The sequence below is a fragment of the Helianthus annuus genome, chromosome 7, assembly GCF_002127325.2.
Source record: "Helianthus annuus cultivar XRQ/B chromosome 7, HanXRQr2.0-SUNRISE, whole genome shotgun sequence".
In the NCBI taxonomy this organism is placed as follows: domain Eukaryota; kingdom Viridiplantae; phylum Streptophyta; class Magnoliopsida; order Asterales; family Asteraceae; genus Helianthus; species Helianthus annuus.
Genome location: NC_035439.2, coordinates 16,752,559 through 16,772,486, shown reverse-complemented (window position 1 = coordinate 16,772,486; position 19,928 = coordinate 16,752,559). Strand labels below are relative to the sequence as shown.

Below are 19,928 nucleotides of genomic sequence, written 5' to 3'. Positions count from 1 at the left end.
CACTTTGTGAGTAAGGCTTCGTTAATTAAGTTCAATTTACATATACCAAACCCTCCTAACTTTTAAGGTCGAGTGACCTTGTCCCATTCGACCCAATGCGTTTTCCTCTCATTCTCCGAGCCTCCCCACAAAAAATTTCTCATGATGGATTCCAATTTATTTATGACTTTCACCGGCGCTTTGAATATCGAGAGATAATAAATAGGAATGCTTTCCAAGCCTGCTTTAACAAGGACCAATCTACCCCCAATAGAAAGAGTATGAGCCTTCCAAGAAGAAAGACGATTTTTAAAAATCGAAACCACCGGATCCCAATTATTCACTCTGTTCATGTTTGCTCCCAATGGTATTCCTAAGTACTTAAAGGGGAAAACCCCTTTCCTACAACCCACAACCGAAGCCACGCTACCAATGATATTCTCCTCAACGCCCACACCAAATAGATTCGATTTGTGGATATTAATCTTTAGACCCGAACAAACATAGAACATAAAATTCTAGCCACCATACGAATATTTTCCAATTCCCAAACCCCCAAAATCAACGCATCATCCGCATAGATAAGGTGCGAAATCATCGGTCCCCCATTAGGAAGCCGAATCCCCTTAAGTTTCCCCGAATCACAAGCCTTGTGAATAAGGCATGATAACGCTTCTATAACAATAAGAAAGAGAAAAGGAGATAGAGGGTCACCTTGACGTAAACCTTTCTGGCATTGAAATCCGAACGTAGGCGATCTGTTAACCAGAACAGACGATCTTGCAGAAACAAGCACCCCTTTAACCCATTTACACCAACAAGGGGGGAACCCCATTTGATGCAACATGTCAACAAAAAATCCCCAATTAACATTGTCATACGCTTTCTCGTAATCAATTTTGAATATGAAAGATTTTTTCCCCGTTTTCTTTAACCATGACCACAACTCGCTCAGAATCATAGGGCTGTCCAAAATAAATCTATTTTTGACATACGCCGATTGAGACCCTGCCACAAAGCTTCCTATCACCTTCTTCATCCGATTAGCTAAGACCTTCGATAAAACTTTACTAATCACCCGAATAAGGTTTATCAGGCGATAATCGTTTAAACTAATAGGATCTTTGAGCATAGGAATGAGCGATATGAATGACATACTACAGCCCCTTTCAATATTCCCGTAGTCGAAAAAGTGGACCATTAATGCTCTAAAATCTTCCTCAAAAAAACTCTAGAAGTGTTTTAGGAATCTAAAATTGAGCCCGTCAGGGCCTGGAGCTTTATCAACACCGCACTCAAAAACAGCCTCCTTAACCTCCTTATCCGTGAAATGCTCAGATAGACTGATCACTTCCGCATCAGACAGTCTGCTAAGACCGTGACACCGCAAACCCGGTCTATTACCCACTTTCTCAACAAAGTGATTCCTAAAAAACCGGAACACCTCTTTTTTAATTAACTTCGGATCCTCAACCCAAACCTCATTAACGAACAATCCTGGAATTCCATTTTTACTTTTCCTATTGTTAATAAGTCTGTGAAAAAAAAGAGGTGTTTTCATCCCCCTCAATCGCCCAATGACATCAGGCTTTTCGTTTCAGATCCAAAGCATACAAACGTTCCCTTTCACAGATATTCGTACGAAATTCCATTTTGATCCATAACTCTTCTTCCGAAAGATCCCTCTCTTCGGCCAAACTATCCAATAATTCAAATTCTTCTTTATCCCTCCCTGCATCCTCTCTATCTTTGGCACACACCTCATCCCTCCATGCTTTAATTTTCGGTCTGATATGCTTAAATTTATTGGCCAGAACCACATTAGGACGGACTCCCACGTTACAATAAGACTCCACTACATCGGCCACAATACTATCGAATCCCTCTTTTTCTAACCACGAATTGAAAAATCTGAACGGCTTAGCACCAAAATTAAGCCGATTAGTAACCAATATCACAGGGAATGATCGGAATGGAGCCTAGGAAGCGCTCTCAGAAAAGCTTCAGGCCACACATTAAAAAATCCTTACAAACCAGCACCCTATCAATTTTGCTAAGTTTGGTAGAATTTGGAGCAAGAAAAGTAAAGCTTCTGCCCTTCATACTGTACTCAACCAACCCGCACTCGTCGATAAAATCATTGAACTCCTTAGCACAAGACCTATTGAACGCAGAATTCTTTCTTTCTTCTGGGAACCTAACAACATTAAAATCCCCTAACAACACCCATTGCCCAACCCCCGATTTAAGAATATCGGCCAGACTGTTCCAACCAACTTTCTTCTCCAACACCCTCTGAGGAGCATACACGTCAATGATATTAAGAATCTGATTACTTCCGGTTAACTTCCCATTGACCAGCATATAGTTCCTTTATTTGGAAACCCCTTGAACACAAAAAACTTGAGGATCCTATACGCAAAGCATCCCCCCAGATCTCCCAGAAGCACCCACATAATCCATCATAAAATTAGAATCCTCCCATATTTTAGCGACACTACCGAAACTCACCTCATCAGTTTGTAACTCTTGAATAGCTAAGAAACTAACCTTATGTTCCCGTCTCAGACTCTTGATCAAACCCGCTTTAGCCTCAGACCCCACTCCTCTGATATTAATTGACAAAAAAATCATACTTTCACCGATTGAATACCTTCCTCCCTAATCAGCTCTCCAATCATGCTGCGATGTGGTCCCAGGTCAGCCCCTAACTCGGCACCAACCTCAATCGTGTAATCCGTTTCCAAATCCACCTGTCTTTCCATATCCTTTGATTCCACTCCGATAGGGTTCACCAGTTTCGCAGCCGAGTTGCCTGGCATCTCACAATCTCCACTGCCCTATGATCCATTACCGATAACAGTGGGATTTTCCTCATCAACGCAAACATTTAGATCCAAATGAAAATTATTCTCCAACCCTCTGTCATTGTCCATATTCTTTCCATCTTTATTGGTAACCGGGTCATTAAAGTCAACAGAGATATCCATCCTTCTTCTCTTTTTGGACACTGTCTCACCTGAAAATCCAAATAAATTATTGTTGGTGCATACATCTGTCGTCTTCGTCTTGTATCGAGTCTTGAACTAGATTTGTTAGATCAGGGCACGTTGTATGAGAAAATAGTAGATTTATGGGTTAAATAGTGTGATTCCGCTTGAAAGTGGAGATTCCGCTTGAAATGACTTGTGTCATTTTCAAGCGAAATCAATAAGTTATGATTCTGCTTGAAATGCATCTGTCATGTTCAAGCGGAACCCCTATGCCTATATATAGGCAGTTCAAGCGAAATCTCAGTAGTTAGTTGTGAACTTGGATACCGAGGTGCTGCCGGTTTATCCTGTGAATGTACTCATTGTTATATCAATCAGAAAGGTGTTTAAAGTAATTTGCAAGCTGTGTCGAAGTCTGTTTCTTACTTTCCGCCTCTGAAACAGATAAAAACTTCTCTGAACGACTCATTCGGGTCATCACACGATCCTACATCTGTATCAGAGCTCAGGAGGAGGAGTTATTACCGATTCAGCTCAGAATTTCTGTTTTCTACCCTTTCTTTTCAAAATTTACAACTTTTTACGGTTAAAATCAGCTAAAATTCTCACATATTGTATAAAACGACATTTTAACAAACCCTTGAGAGTTTCAACATAAAATTCGGCTTAAAAATGACTAAAATTTACCAAAGTTGTGATTCCGCTCGAACGAACACATCCTGATTCCGCTTCAAAATTGATATTCCGCTTGAAATTTCAAGCACAATCTGTTATTCCGCTTGAAAACATTCAAGCGAAATCAGTGATTTCGCTTCAGTTGATATTTCGCTTGTAAAGTTTCAAACGATTTCAGTGATTCCGCTTAAAACTGTTATTTCGCTTGAAACTGTTTGTTGTAATTTCGCTTGAAGTGGTTATTTCAGGTAATTCCGCTTGAAGACCTGATTTCGCTTGAACTTGTTTCCGCTTGAAAGTAACCGTTAAAATTGTTTCCAAATCATTAGCGAAGAATTTTACAACGTGTTTGCCACATCTCTGACTACTCCGGTTTCCATTGCTCAGAACATGAATTCGGAAAATGAAACAGGAACTTTACAAAAACCCCCGAAGCTAATGAGCATTGAGGAGTATTACGGATGGAAAGACAGATTTGAAAACTGGGTTCAAGCTAACCATCTAAGATCATGGGAATGTATTCTGAAAAAGTATGTTCTACCACGAACAGATCTGCAAGTTGACAAAGAAATCTCAGAATTCAGTGACAAAGAACGTGATATGTACAAAGCTGAAAAAATGATGATTAGTCTACTTCAGCAAGCCATCAAAGAAGACATCTTTGTGTTGCTTCAACATGACAAAACTTCAAAATCAATTTGGGATGCTCTTAGAATCAAATTTGAGGGAAGTGAGAAGATGATCAAGAGTAAAAAGGCATTGCTTAAGAAAGAATTTGATTTGTTCACAAGTTTACCAGGAGAAGATACAAAGAAATTGACCGAAAGATATTGCCACTTAGTGCGATCTATGTCAATGCTAAGCATAACAAAAGATCGAGAGGAATGGGTTGACAAGTTAGCTGACGCTTTACCTCAAAAAGACTGGGGTACATATTTGATGATCTTGAAAAATACCGGAGAATATGATGGTTTGACGATTTCTCAGTTCATCGAGAAGATTGGGGGTCAAGATCTTAAACAGCAAAAGATTGCGAGGATGAATAATCCGAGTGGTCAACAAGACGTGAAGATGTATTATAAAGGCAGTGTTCAAGAGGTTGAAAGAAGCCCGAAAATTCAAACTGCGTTTAGTGCTGAAAATTCGTCTGAAAATGTTGATCAAGGTTCAAACAAAAGCAGTGGTTTCTCTTCATATCAAAGTGTGAATCCAAAGAGTTCAACTGCAAGTTTCCATTCTCAAAGTACAAAAAGTGGTGGTTGTGTGATACAGTGCAACATTGCATTAAATCTTCCGAATGGTCAAAGTTTTTCTAAAGACATTGCAAAAGATCACATGACGTTACTTGCAACTGTGCTACAATCCTATGAAGGTTTGGTTGCAGGGAGAATCGGAAATCCTATGCTTACAAAAGAGGATTACGATCAGATAGATGCAGAAGAAATGGAGCTCATGGACATCAAATGGTGTCTAGCTAGTGTCCTAAGAAGAGCAGAAAAGTTCAAATTGATTACTGGAAGAAATGATTTTCTTGATGCACATGTTTCTACTTTAGGTTTTGATAAATCTAAAGTTACTTGTTTTCGATGCAGGGAGAAAGGTCATTTCAAGAGGGAATGCAAGAATAGAGAAGCAAATGAAGCAAAGAATCCATTCGGAAGAGATGATTACTACCGAAAAGCCATATATCAGCAAGTTGGTCAACAACAACAACAAGAACCACAAGTGGCTCATGGTAGAAAAGTGATAGAGGATTCGAAGAGAGCATGTTTGGTGAATCAAGAAAATTTTAGCTGGAACAAATACATTTCATCCGACAGCAAACATGCTTAATCAATCAAGATGATGAAAGGTTACCTGAAGGTTTTAGCTGGGATATGTTTGTGGATGAGAAAGGGGATTTCAAAGCGTTCATTGCTAAGATTGTGAAAGAACCAGATATGTTTACCGAGTGGATGAAATCTATTGGTGTTAGTGTGAAGAATGAAGATGAAAAGTCTGTTTCATCAGATGAAAGCTCACAAATTTTAGATGAAAGTTCAGAAAAAGCAACTATTTTTGATCAAACACCATCTGATTCTGGTCTTTCAGATGATAGTTCTGATAAGTCAATAGAGTTTGATGTATCACCAAGTGATGACAGTGGTGATGATGAAGAAGAAAGACATATTAATGTTGCGAAAACTCATCTATCTCCTGAAAATTTTTATTTTTATTTTGCAGATCGCCTGGAGAAGCTGAAGGAGAGACGAGCAGCAAAAGAACAAAAGCAAATGAAGTCTGAAAGTATTGCTCAAGGAGAAAAGACTGTTCAAAATGAAGAAGTTAAAATTTTTGCTAAGGAGGATGGTGAAACAATAAAGGTGACTGAAGCTGAAAAAGTTGTTGAAGTTGAGAAGATCATCGAAGTAGAAAAGATTGTGGAAGTTATCAAGCCATGCACAAAGTGTCTAGAATCTTGCAAAGAATGTGCAGCTAAAGACGAGAAGCTGGTTGAGTTTAAGAAAATGAAAGAGCAATTACTGTTCAATCTCAACTATGTGAAGGAGTCTTATGATATTTTGAACAGAACAGTAACGGGTCTTCAAAAGACAAATTCTGAAAGAGAACAAGCATTAACCATGATGAACGCTGTGATGATGACAAAACAAAAAGCTATAAATCATTACATTGAGGAATGTGCTAAGCTGAAACAAGAGTTGGAGACTGTGAAAATTGAGAATGAGAGAATCAGACGATTACTGCAGAGTTATTCTAGTTCTGATTATCTTATTGATCGAATTTATCCAACTGTTGCAGGTTTTGAAGCATTTCAGGATGAGAAGCCAAAGAAGAAGGATACTGGTAAGAAACCGTGTGTTAGCTATAACAAGTGTCCGCCTCCAATCTGGGAAGGTTATTCTCCCAGAAAGCCAAATGTGGAGCAAGTCAAAAAGGCAGTCAATATACAGTTAAAAACCGATACAACTGATGAATTACCAGAAAACATTGACATTACTTTCACATCGTCTGACACTGATCATGAGTCTGAGTTAATAAAAAAGGTGGTCGATTAGGTGTTGGATACTGATGAGGAGTCTGAGTCAAAGTCTGAGCCTGGAGGTTCAAGTTCGTCAGTCAACAGTCAAAAACCGTCAGTTAAATGAGCTTACATTAAAGAGTTTTTATTATCAAAATCAAATTTGAATGATGAAACATTTGAAGTTGTATATACTTTGAAGGATTCTGACAAATTATACTCTGACAAAGAATTTCCAATAAGAAGTGTTCGTTTTGACATGATCAAAAAGGTTTTCAAAATGACAGAAATTAATATTTCTGAAATAAAAGATTTAAATCTTACTGCAAAACCCAAAAATACACTTCAAGAGTTCAACAACGATTAAACAAGAAAAAAGGTTACAATTCTGGTTCTGGTTTTCAAAAGAAACCAAACCATAATGGTAATTTCAAAAAGAAAGGTCTTGGTTTTATTCCACCTGAAAATTATAAAAATAAGAAAATTTCTAAAACAAATACAAAATTTGTTTCAGGAGGAAGTGCTGAAGAAGAACAGAAGAAACCTTTCTGGAGACAATTAAATCAGGAGTTTCTTGCTGAGAGAAAAGGAACTGGAGTTTTTCACAGAAAGGATACTCGAACCTGTTTTAAATGTAATGAAGCTAGTCACATTGCATGGAATTGTCCGACGAATACTAAGAAAAAACAGGGAGTATCTTAGAAACTTAAAGGAAAAGTTGTCGATGTTGAACCACCAACTGAACAGTTCAAAATTTTTGAAAATTCAACTTATGAAGTTGGTGAATGTTCAAAGAAAAAGTTTTACAAAAAGAGAGCACAAGACAACCAAATGTGGGTTGTTAAAAAGTCTGATGAGAAAGTCGGCGATGAACCTGATTCCACAAAATCAGAGGAGCCACAGGTTGAGGTGAAAAAAGAAAAATCAATGTCTTCAGTGGATGATGTTAAAATTCCACAATTGAAGTCTGAAAACTTTAAATCAAAAGTTGGTAAGGTTGAGATCTCGAATCAATTTTATTCTGAGAAGAATGAATTTGATGTTGAGAAAGTTTTTAATGGAAATGTTAAGAAAATTTTTGGAAAAATGATTGATGGGAAAGTAAAAGGGGTTAAAGATTTTTATGCGACAAAGAAAGCAACTTATAACCCTACTGAACAAGAGTTAAAATCACCCAAGGTTCGTAAGACTTGGGTGGAAATTCTTTTCCCTTGAAAAATCTGGACTTGCCAGAGATCCCAAGTTTGTAATCGCGGATCAGGAATCGGCATCTTTCTTGATAATTGATTTTGTGAATGAATCTTATAATGATTAAATTTTTACAGGTTGTGACTTGCCTGAGCTTCCAGGTTGGTAAGTGTGAAGCAGGAATCAGCATCTTTGTTGGTAATGAATTAGTGTAGATGTTTTATTTCTACACTTGGTATAGGAGATTTAATTCCTACATCTGGTACAGAGGTCTGATTGTGCATACTTGCAAGAGGTAAATCAGGGACATTAAGTTGTACTTGATTTACTACAAGTGGTTAAGATTGAACAAGATGATGAACCTGACACTATAAGTGGTAAAATCAACTAAACTTATTTTCCGGAAAAATCATTTTCATTAAAACAAACTTAAGTGTTTTGAAATCTTAATGAGAAAATAGTTTGTTGAAAGGGGGAGTTCTGATTGTTTATGCCAAGTGAATGGCGAATTGAAGTGATTCGATATCGGTTGTCAACTTTCTTGTACAGTTTGTTTTCAAATTTCTTTAAATCTGTTTGCATTTTAGGGGGAGTAAAAAAAATTTCAGAAAATCCAAAAACATTAGAAAATTTGAAAAAGTAAAAAACATGATAAAATGAAAAATGAGTTTTGTTGTGAAAAGAGGAAATGATAGTACATCAGTGGACTGTCACAACATGCTAAAGAAATGGAAAGTTAAATATGATAAACAATCTCACTGTGGATGTGCCAGTAGGTTTTTATACATTTAGTAGATTGTGACAAGATATAAATCTAAAATTCAAACTTGCTTATATTGTGGGGAACAATTTCTTGGATATATGGGTAACCCCGAAATCTTGTTTGAAAGGTCCCTCTTTTTGAGATACTAGGTCTTTATGCTTAGTGATATCTGGGGTATTATTCCGGGACTTCTACTGAATGGAAATTCTGACCTAGTCCCCGCATAATACTTTCTACAAATGCTTGAAATATAGCGCCACCCTCAGCATAAAAAATGATGAAACATTGAAAACTGCTAATCATGTGCTGTTGAAGAAAAGATCCTCTAAAGGGGACACACCAAAAGTCGAGCCGTCATCTCTCTGCTGAACGGAAGTTCTGACCTGAGCTCTCACGGTTTCGCATCTAACCCTTTACAGATATCATCTAGGTATACTCACCTGTAAGACTGAATATTGTGTAAGTGCATGCATCTGTCGACTTCGTCTTGTATCGAGTCTTAGACTAGATAGAATAGACCAGGGCATGTTTTACGAGAAAATAGGAAGGTTTAAAGTGTTAAAAGCTGATTTCGCTCCTAGAGGCTAATTCCGCCCGAAATGTCATGTGGACACTTTCGAGTGGAATCACAATGTTTTAATTCCGCTCCTATCGTTGTTATGTCATTACGAGCAGAATCAGGTCCCTATATATAGGTGGCCTGGAGCGAAATCAGTAACCGAGTCCATGTTTTCCATACCGAAGTGCTGCCGGTGTGAGGTTTAACTGTAATCGCTGTCAGATTAATCAAATTAGTATTAAAAGTGAATTGCAAGCTGTTTCTACCTTTGTTTCTTGTTTTCCGCACCTAAAACAGAGTAAAACTCCTATGAACGACTCATTCGGGTCAATTGCACGATCCTACAATTGGTATCAGAGCTCAGGAGGAGGAGTTCTGCAGAAATTAGCTAGATTTCATTGAGATTTCTTACTTCTACACCTTCTTTCATCAGTTCAGGAAGATTTCACGGTCAAAACCGATTCAAATTTTCACATACTGTTTAAAATTGGACATAAACAAACCCTTGAAAGTTTCACGTTAAAATTCGGACTAAAAATGGACCAAAATGGACCCCGAACTGATTCCGCTCGAATGGACTACCTACTGATTTCGCTCATGATAAGTGTTTGATTCCGCTCCAGGAGACCACTTTTCTAATTTCGCTCCAAAGTAAATTGTGATTCCGCTCCAAGCTACCAAATCTGTGATTCCGCTCCAGGGACTTTTCTGATTTCGCTCTAGAGTATCATACTTGTGATTTTGCTCCAAATTACAAAACAGATTTAGCTCGAAACCTATCTGTTGTGATTTCGCTCCTAACTGCCATCAATGATTTCGCTCGAAAAGAGTTTATTGGTTAATTCCGCTCGAAAACAATTGCTTTTCATATACGTGTTATTGGAAAATGGAAAACGAGTTCTACAACGCGTTCGCTTCATCTCCGACTACTCCGGTTTCCATTGCTCAGAATATGAACTTGGAAAACGAGACCGGAACGTTACAAAAGCCCCCAAAACTGATGAGTATCGAAGAATATTACGAGTGGAAAGATAGATTCGAAAACTGGGTCCAGGGAAAAATCATCTCAGATCACGGGAGTGTATTCTGAAGAAATATGTGTTACCACGAACAGATCTGCAAATTATCAAAGAACTTTTAGAATTTACTGATCAAGAACGGGAAATGTACAAAGCCGAGAAGATAATGATCAGATTGCTTCAACAAGCCATCAAAGAAGATATCTTCATACTACTTCAGCACGACAAAACTTCAAAATTGATTTGGGATGCTCTTCGTGTGAAATTTGAGGGTAGTGAGAATATGATCAAGAGTAAGAAAGCACTACTTAAGAAAGAGTTTGATATGTTCAGTAGTTTACCGGGTGAAGACACAAAGAAGCTGATTGAACGATACTGCCACTTGGTGCGATCCATGTCAATGCTGAGTATTACAAAAGATCGTGAAGAGTGGGTAGACAAATTAGCAGATGCTTTACCGCAAAAGAAATGGGGTACATACTTGATGATATTGAAGAATACAGGTGTTTATGATGGATTGACTATTTCTCAGTTTATTGAGAAGATTGAGAGTCAGGATCTGGAACAGCAAAAGATCGCGAGGATGAATAGTCCAAGTGCTCAACAAGATGTAAAGATGTATTACAAAGGCAGTATTTCGGAAGCTGAAAGAAGCCCGAAGATTCAAACTGCATTTAGTGCTGGGATTCAACAGAAAAAGCTGATCAGAGTCCGAAAAGCAGCAGTGGTTTTTCTTCATTTCCAAGCGTCAATCCTAAAGATTCTACTACAAGCTTTCATTCTCAAAGCACGAAAACTGGAAATGGTTATGTGATCCAGTGCAACATAGCTTTAAATCTTCCAGAGGGTCAAAGTTTCTCTGAAGAAACTGCGAAAGATCATATGGCATTACTGGGTTCTGTGTTACTCTCTTATGAAGGTTTAGTTGCAGGGAGGATCGGGAATCCTATGCTCACAAAGGAGGATTACGATCAAATAGACGCCGAAGAAATGGAATTAATGGATATCAAATGGTGTCTTGCTAGTGTTCTTAGACGAGCTGAAAAGTTCAAGCTTATTACTGGGAGAAATGACTTTCTCGATGCACACGTTTCTACTTTAGGTTTTGATAAATCTAAGGTTAGTTGTTTTCGATGCAGGGAGAAAGGTCATTTTAAGAGAGAATGCAAGAACAGGGAAGCTAGTGGAGCTCAGAATCCGTTCGGAAAAGATGATTACTACCAGAAAGCCATTTATCAACAGGTTGGTCAACAACAACAGCAAGAACCACATGTGGCTCATGGTAGAAGAATCGAAGATTCAAAAAGAGCGTGTTTGGTGGATTTTAACTGGAACGACTACATATCACCTGAAAGCAAAGTCTGTTTAGTCAATCAGGATGATGAAAGACTACCTGAAGGGTTCAGCTGGGATATGTTTGTTGATGAAAAAGGAGATTTTAAAGCGTTCATTGCAAAGATTGTGAAAGAACCTGATCTGTTTGCAACGTGGATGAAATCTATTGGTGAGACTGTGAAGAATGTGGAGGAAGAGTCTGTTGCATCTGATGAAAGTTCACAAAGTGCAGACGAAAGTTCATAAAGTGATGCAAGTTCAGAAAAAGAAGTCGTCTTTGATCAAACACCATCTGATTCTGGTTCATCGGATGATAATTCTGAAAAATCAATCGAGTTTGATCAGTCACCAACTGATGACAACAGTGATGATGAGGAAGAAAAACATATTAATATTGCAAAATCTCATCTGTCTCCTGAAAGTTTTCATTTCTATTTTGCAGATCGTTTGGAGAAACTGAAGGAGAAACGAGCTGCAAAAGAACAACAAGAAATGAATACTGAAAGTGTTGTTCGAAATGAGGAAGCTGAAAGTGTTGCTTAGGAGAATGTTGAGACTGTGCAGATTAATGAAGAAGATAAGGTGACCGAAGCTGAGAAAGTGGTCGAAATTGAAAAGATTATAGAAGTTGAAGAGATTGTTGAAGTCGTCAAACCATGTTCAAAGTGTCTTGACTCATGCAAAGATTGCAAAGTCAAAGATGAGATGATAGCTGAGTATGAAAAGAAGAAGGAGCAGTTGTTGTTCAATCTTAACTATGTGAAAGAATCTTATGATGTTTTGAACAAAACAGTAACTGGTCTTCAAAAGACAAATTCTGAGAGAGAACAAGCATTAACAATGATGAATGCTGTGATGATGACAAAACAACAAGCTATAAATTTCTACATCGAAGAAAGTGCTAAATGGAAGCAAGAGTTGGAAACCGAGAAGATTGAGAATGAGAGAATTAGACGTTTATTGCAAAGTTACTCTAGTTTTGATTATCTTATTGATCGAATTTATCCGACTGTTGCAGGTATGGAAGCTTTCCAAGATGACATGAAGAAGAAGAAAGATAGTGGTAAGAAACCGACTGTTAGCTATAACAAGTGTCCGCCTCCAATCTGGCAAGGTTATTCTCCCAGGAAACCAAACGAGGAGCAACTTGAAAAAGCAGTCAATATAAAGTTAAAAACCGATACAACTGATGAATTACCAGAAAACATTGATGTCACTTTCACATCGTCTGATACTGATCATGAGTCTGAGTTAATAAAAAAGGTGGTCGATCAGGTGTTGGATATTGATGAGGAGTCTGAGTCAAAGTCTGAGTCTGGAGGTTCAAATTCGTCAGTAAACAGTCCAAAATCGTCGGTTAAACGGTCTTATAGTAAATAATTTTTGTTATCAAAAGCAAATTTGGATGATGAAACATTTGAAGTTGCATATACTTTAAATGATTCTGACAAATTATACTCTGACAAAGAGTTTCCAATAAGAAGTGTTCGTTTTGACATGATCAAAAAGGTTTTCAAAATGACAGAAATTAATATTTCTGAAATAAAAGATTTAAATCTTACTGGAAAACCTAAAAAATACACTTCAAGAGTTCAAAAACGTTTAAACAAGAAAAAAGGTTACAATTCTGGTTCTGGTTTTCAAAAGAAACCAAACCATAATGGCAGCTACAAAAAGAAAGGTTTAGGTTTCCACCAGAAAATTATAAAAATGAGAAAAATTCTAAAACAAAAACATAATTTGTTTCAGGTGGAAGTGCTGAGGAAGAACAGAAGAAACCGTTCTGGAGACAATCAAACCAGGAGTTTCTTGCTGATAAGAATAGAAAAGGAACTGGAGTTTTTCATCCGAAAGAAACTCGAACCTATTTCAAGTGCAATGAAGCTGGTCACATTGCATGGAACTGTCCGAAAAATGCAAAAATAAAACAGGGAGTTTCTGAAAAACCAAAAGAGAAAGTTGTTGATGTTGAGCCACCAACCGAAAAATTTAAAATTTTTGAAAACTCAACTTATGTGGTTGGTGAATGTTCAAAGAAAAATTTTTACAAAAGGAAAGCAAAGAACAACCAAGTGTGGGTTGTTAAGAAGGTTGATGAGAAAGTCGGCGATGAATCTGGTTCCACAAAGACAAAAGAGCCACAGGTTGAGGTAAAAGATCCAGTGAATGATGATGAATTTCCATCACTGAAGTTTGAAGAGATTAAACAGAAAGTTGGTAAGGTTGAGATCTCAGATCAATTTTATTCTGAGAAAATTGAGTTTGATGTCGAGAAAACATTCAAAGGGAATGTTAAGAAAATTTTTGGGAAAATGCTTGATGGGAAAGCAAAAGGGGTTAAAGATTTTTATGCAACTAAAAAGGCAACATATAACCCTACTGAGCAAGAATTGAAAACCTCAAGTCTGAAAAGACTTGGGTGGAAATTCTTTTCCCTTGAACAATCTGACTATGCCAGAGATCCCAAGTTTGTAATTGTGGATCAGGAATCGACATCATTCTTGTAAAGTGTTTTTGTGAAAGATTTGAAAAATTGTTGAAATTTTTACAGGTTGAAGGACTACGCCAGAGCTTCCAGGTTGGTAAGTGAGAAGCAGGAATCAGCATCTTTGATTGGTAAATGATCATGTGTAGATGTTTGTTTCCTACACATGGTACAGGTGTTTGTGTTTTTACGATTGGTACAGAGGGTGCATATTTGCATATGGTAAATCAGGGACATTAATTTGTACTTGATCTACTAAGAGTGATTGATTAACAATATGATGAACCATTCCCCTAACTTACAAGTGAACCTACAAGTGGTTATAACAAACTTATTTTCCGGAAAAATCAATTTGATTAAAACAAATTTAAGTGTTTTGAAATCTAAATGAGAAAATAGTTTGTTGAAAGGGGGAGTTCTGATTGTTTATGCCTAGTGGATGACGATTTGATGCAATTCGATATCGGTTGTCATTTTATTTGTATAGTTTGTTTTGAGTTTTCTGTAATTGGGTCAAGAGCTTAGATAGTTTTCACATTCCTTTTAATGTGTTTGCATTTTAGGGGGGAGTAGAAAATATCTCAGAAAATCCAAAAACATTAGAAAATTTGAAAAAGACAAAAACATGATAAAATTGAAAATGAGTTTTGTTGTGAAAAAGAGGAAATGATAGTACATCAGTAGACTGTCACAACATGCTAAAGAATTGGAATGTAAAAATGTGATAAACAATCTCACTGCAGATATGCCAGTAGGTTTTTGCACATTTAGTAAATTGTGACGAGATATAAATCTAAAAAATTCAAACTTGCTTATTTTGTGGGTAACAACTTCTTGGATATATAGGTAACCCCTGAAATCTTGTTTGAAAGGTCCCTTATTATGAGATACTAGGTCTTTATGCTCAGTGATATCTGGGGTATTATCCCGGGACTTCTGCTGTATGGAAATACTGACCTAGTCCCTGTATGATACTTTCCGCAAATGCTTGAAAAAGCGCAGCCCTCAGCAAATGGATGAAACAATAAAATTGATAGTCATTGTTGTTATAACAAAAGATCCTCTAAAGGGGACACACGAAAAGTCGAGCCGCCATCTCTCAGCTGAACGGAAGTTCTGACCTGAGCTCTCACGGTTTCGCACTTAACCCCTTACAGATATCATCTAAGTATACTCACCTGTAAGACTGAATATTGGGATCTGAATACGGGAGTATATTCAAGTAATGGGGCACACAGATAAGTTCAAGTGCTTAAAACATTAATATCGTATCTCGGATCAGTTGAACTTTGTGTGAAAATTTAAGTGGACAAATATACTGACAATCTAGGTGAATTGTTTAGAGCTTAAAATGAAATCAAGCTTAACGGTGTTCGTGACTTGTCTAAATAACTGATATGATCCTCTTACACAAGCTCACAAAAATTATTGTTTCTAAATATTTCATTTTTGCATTTCTTTATTTCTACAATTGGTGTCTTTATTTTCTTTGTATTTCAAAATCCAAAAAGGATTTTGGGTGTGTTTTAGCATAAACTTTTGAAAAATTCAAAAAGATTTTCGACAACTGATGTTGGAAAGCTGATTTTCAAAGTCTCAAGTGCTAAACATGATGACATTGTTGTGAAGGGGAGTGTGTCTTGAACATCAAATGTGTTTTTAAATCAACAAGTGGTTCATCAAAGAGGATAGTTTCTTTTGAGGGAGAGTCAATGTTAGTGCATATATTCTAAATTGTTAAATGTGTAAAACTTACTTTGAGGTAGAGTTTATGCAGGTTAAATATGAGCTGGGTTATCGATCCTGAGCAGAACTAGAGCCAAGTTTTGATCTTAGAAATTAAAAGCTGTGGGATAGTAAGCCAGTTTGATCGATTCTGAGAAGCTTATGAGAGCCAGGTTATGATACCTGAGGAATCTGATTAAAGAAAGCCAGACAACGATCCTGTAGCTGATGATGCTGATGAACTTAAGGAATGCCAGCATATCACAAGGGGGAGTCTGAAGACAATCTGAAGATGAGAAGAGAGAGTGAAGCCCAGAGACTGATCAAGACTGAAGATGCGAAGACACGACACGGTCAGACTCGACACTGAAGACTCGTCAACATCTGAGGGGGAGTCTGTTAGTGCATGCATCTGTCGACTTCCTCTTGTATCGAGTCTTAGATTAGATTGTATAGATCAGGACACGTTATTCGAGAAAATAGGAAAGTTTAGAGTGTTAAAAGCTGATTTCGCTCCTAGAGGCTAATTCCGCCCGAAATGTCATGTGGACACTTTCGAGCGGAATCACATTGTTCTAATTTCGCTCAAAATGTCGTTGTGTCAGTTAGAGCGGAATCAAGTGCCTATAAATAGGTCACTTGGAGCGAAATTATGAACCGAGTCCTTGTATTCCATACCGAAGTGCTGCCGGTGTGAGGTTTGACTGTAATCACTGTCAGATTAATTAAATCTATGTTAAAAGTGAATTACAAGCTGTTTCTACCTTTGTTTCTTGTTTTCCGCACCTGAAACAAAGTAAAACTCCTCTGAACGACTCATTCGGGTCAGTCGCACGATCCTACATATTGGGATCCAGATACAGGAGTATATTCAAGTAGTGGGACACACGAATAAGTTCAAGTGCTTAAGACTTTAATATCATATCTCGAAACAATCGAACTTTGTGTGAAAATTTAAAGTGGATCAATATACTGACAATCTAGGTGAATTGTTTAGAACTTAAAATGAAATGAAGCTTAACGGTGTTGGTGATTTGTCTCAAAAACTGATATGATCCTCTTACACAAACTCACAAAAATAGTGTCTGTAAATATTTCTTTACTGCATTTCATTAAATTCAAAAATCCAAAAAGATTTTCTGTGTGTTTTAGCATAAATTTTGAAAAATTCAAAAAGATTTTCGACAACTGATGTTGGAAAGCTGATTTTCAAAATTCCTAGTGCTAAGCATGATGACCATTTTGTGAGGGGGAGTTTGTGTTTGTAAACAAATGTGTTTTAAACAAATCTTCAAATGGTTCATCAGGATTATTTTTGATAAATCATTCTGGTTAAATTTGAGGGGGAGTCTGAATATCTAAATTTTGTCAAATGATTAAATTTGTGAAAATTACATTGAGGAAGAGAATGTGCAGATAACCTGAGCTGGATGAGAGCCAGGCCACGATCTTGGAACAACATCAAAGCTGTGTGTTAGTGAGCCAGGTTCTGATACCTGAGTTTTCTGGGAAAAGATATGTGAGCAAGATTACGATCCTAAAACAGATGATGCTAATGATCTTAAGGAATCAAGAGATCTGATTAAGAGAATTAGAAAGCTCTAGAGCCAGGTCAAGATTCTGGAAGAGAAGAGATTCTGAAAGCCCAAAGACTGATAAAGACTGAAGATGAGAAGACTCGACACTTACGACTCGTCAACATATGAGGGGGAGTCTGTTGGTGCATACATCTGTCGTCTTCGTCTTGTATCGAGTCTTGAACTAGATTTGTTAGATCAGGGGACGTTGTATGAGAAAATAGTAAATTTATGGGTTAAATAGTGTGATTCTGCTTGAAAGTGGAGATTCCGATTGAAATGACTTGTATCATTTTCAAGCAAAATCAACAAGTTATGATTCCGCTTGAAATGCATATGTCATCTTCAAGCGGAACCCCTATGCCTATATATAGGCAATTCAAGCGAAATCTCAGTAGTTAGTTGTGAACTTGGATACCGAGGTGCTGCCGGTTTATCCTGTGAATGTACTCATTGTTATATCAATCAGAAAGGTGTTTAAAGTAATTTGCAAGCTGTGTCGAAGTCTGTTTCTTAGTTTCCGCCTCTGAAACAGATAAAAACTTCTCTGAACAACTAATTCGGGTCATTACACGATCCTACAATTATCTTGGGCTTGTTTTGAAATTTTGGGTTGGTTACGAAGGGCATTACTCCTTCTAGAAAGCCCAGACTTTTTAACCGATTTCTTGACATTCTCCCTTTTATTAATTAAAACTGGTATTTCCCCTTCTTCTAAAATCGCCCCCCCACCATTATCCATTGATATATGCATATTCTCAGTCCTACTAATTCCAATGCCCATGCAAGCATCATTAAAAGTTCCAAACCCTTCGACTTTCGCCGCTTCAGCAACACGCCCGACATCTGATCGTCTTTCGGACTATCACCCTGTGCACCCGATGAATCTCCGGCGACCTAGGTCTCCATCTCCAACAAAAAAAAGATGGTTCCAAGTCATCGAATATGGCATCCTTCTCATCCCACCCGTCCGGTGAACACACGCAATCCGGCACCCATTCTCCCTGTTCTTCCGTCACCCACACCTTGAACTTCCTGTCCTTCCATCTAAGCGATACTGAATCATTAATTCTGTCACCTTCCCCTAATAGGACACCCACAAGATCGAAAGTCAGATTAGTTGCTTCATAAGACATCGAAGACGCTTGTACCACTTTGCCATAAATTCAACCAACTGAATCAAACACTTCAGAACCCAATAAGTGGATTGGGACACCAGTGATTTTTAGCCATGCGATTCTTTCAAATGGAAGAGCTTGACCAACCCAAACCTCCATCCATGAGAACCACACCTTAGCATTCGAATTAACATCTTTGAACAAAACCAACTCCTCAAAACTTTCGAACATCACCAACATGTATAAACCTCCAACGTACTTCAGCTCAACCTTCAGGCCTTCACAAACAGAGAACAACTTATCAAGTTTAACCAAAGTTGAAAGGTCAATCACCCTGACAATGAGAATTTTATTCATCCATTCATCAAACGGCTTCACAAAGTTGGACACCTCCACCACATTCTCATCCCTGATCCCTCCTTAAACTTTTGACCTCCATCCTCCATGCCAAAGGGCCCAATCGGTTTGCTATTGACCTCCTCGGTTGGCCGAGAATGCACATTGTTCTCCACCGCGAATCTTGCTATGTTCACTCTAAGCTTGGAACTACCCAACTTCACATTTCTCATGCTAACTTCCAAACCCTTCACATCCTTTACACCTGAAAACGTGACAAAGCCGAACCTATTCCCGAACTTATCTCCCTTCCTCGCCACGTAGACACCGAAAACCTCCCCGGAAGTGGAGAAAAATTTCCCGATTTCCTTCGAACTCGACCTTTCCGGCAGGTTTGAGGCAAAAAACTTAATCACATCTCCGCTACTATCGTCCATATTACCCAATCCGAAGGAATCGTTCTTTAAAAGGTTAATGGGATTCATATCGATCTAACTAAACTATACAAGATAGCCGCGATCGATCACAGACCCACTAAGCAATCAAGAACAAAACCCGGAAAGAGGCTTGACAACTGAAGAGAACTATGGAAACAAGCCATAGAGGCGAATGGAGTCGAGTACGGATCTGAATAGTGCGAAAGGTACACTCAAGGCGCAGGCCGAGCCTACCTCGCACGCTATTCTGATGAGTACCTCCTCGTCGAGCACTCCGGCCACCGTTGATATTCAGAGAGAAACACTACTAATTGTCAATCTGTCATCGATCACCTTATTGAGATCATGTGACTATTTTACCAATGGTCAGGTTACCAATTCCCACTTCTTTTGGAAAGATGGAATGAGAATACATGATAGACACCACCAAGTCGGAACTAAAGCCACCTTAAAACTTGATTAATTTTAGGTGTAAAGCTCCAATGCATGACTAAGAGGATCTCAAAACTCAACTCCATGATTACTATGAAGCTATGATCCCTAGTAATATAACCATGGAAATAATAAATTACCAATCAACTAAAATAAAACTAAATTCCATGATTACCATGAAGCACATGACTAACAGTACATTAACCAAAACAACTTGAAGTTTTGATAAGAGTAAAGTACAGTTTCAATCCCTGAGGATTACACCCGCTCTCAGGTTCAGTCCCTATT

The 19,928-nt window shown here is 37.9% G+C and overlaps 1 protein-coding gene across 1 annotated transcript; it reads right to left on the bottom strand.

The window, feature by feature from the left end:
- Positions 1–1,210: 1,210 nt before the first annotated feature.
- Positions 1,211–2,343, bottom strand: LOC110866634. The gene is made up of 3 exons (XM_022115776.1): positions 2,014–2,343; positions 1,594–1,898; positions 1,211–1,499 (listed from the first exon to the last, which is right to left on the bottom strand). Exons 1-3 carry the CDS (start codon positions 2,341–2,343, stop codon positions 1,211–1,213), a joined length of 924 nt encoding a protein of 307 aa, XP_021971468.1.
- Positions 2,344–19,928: the final 17,585 nt, after the last annotated feature.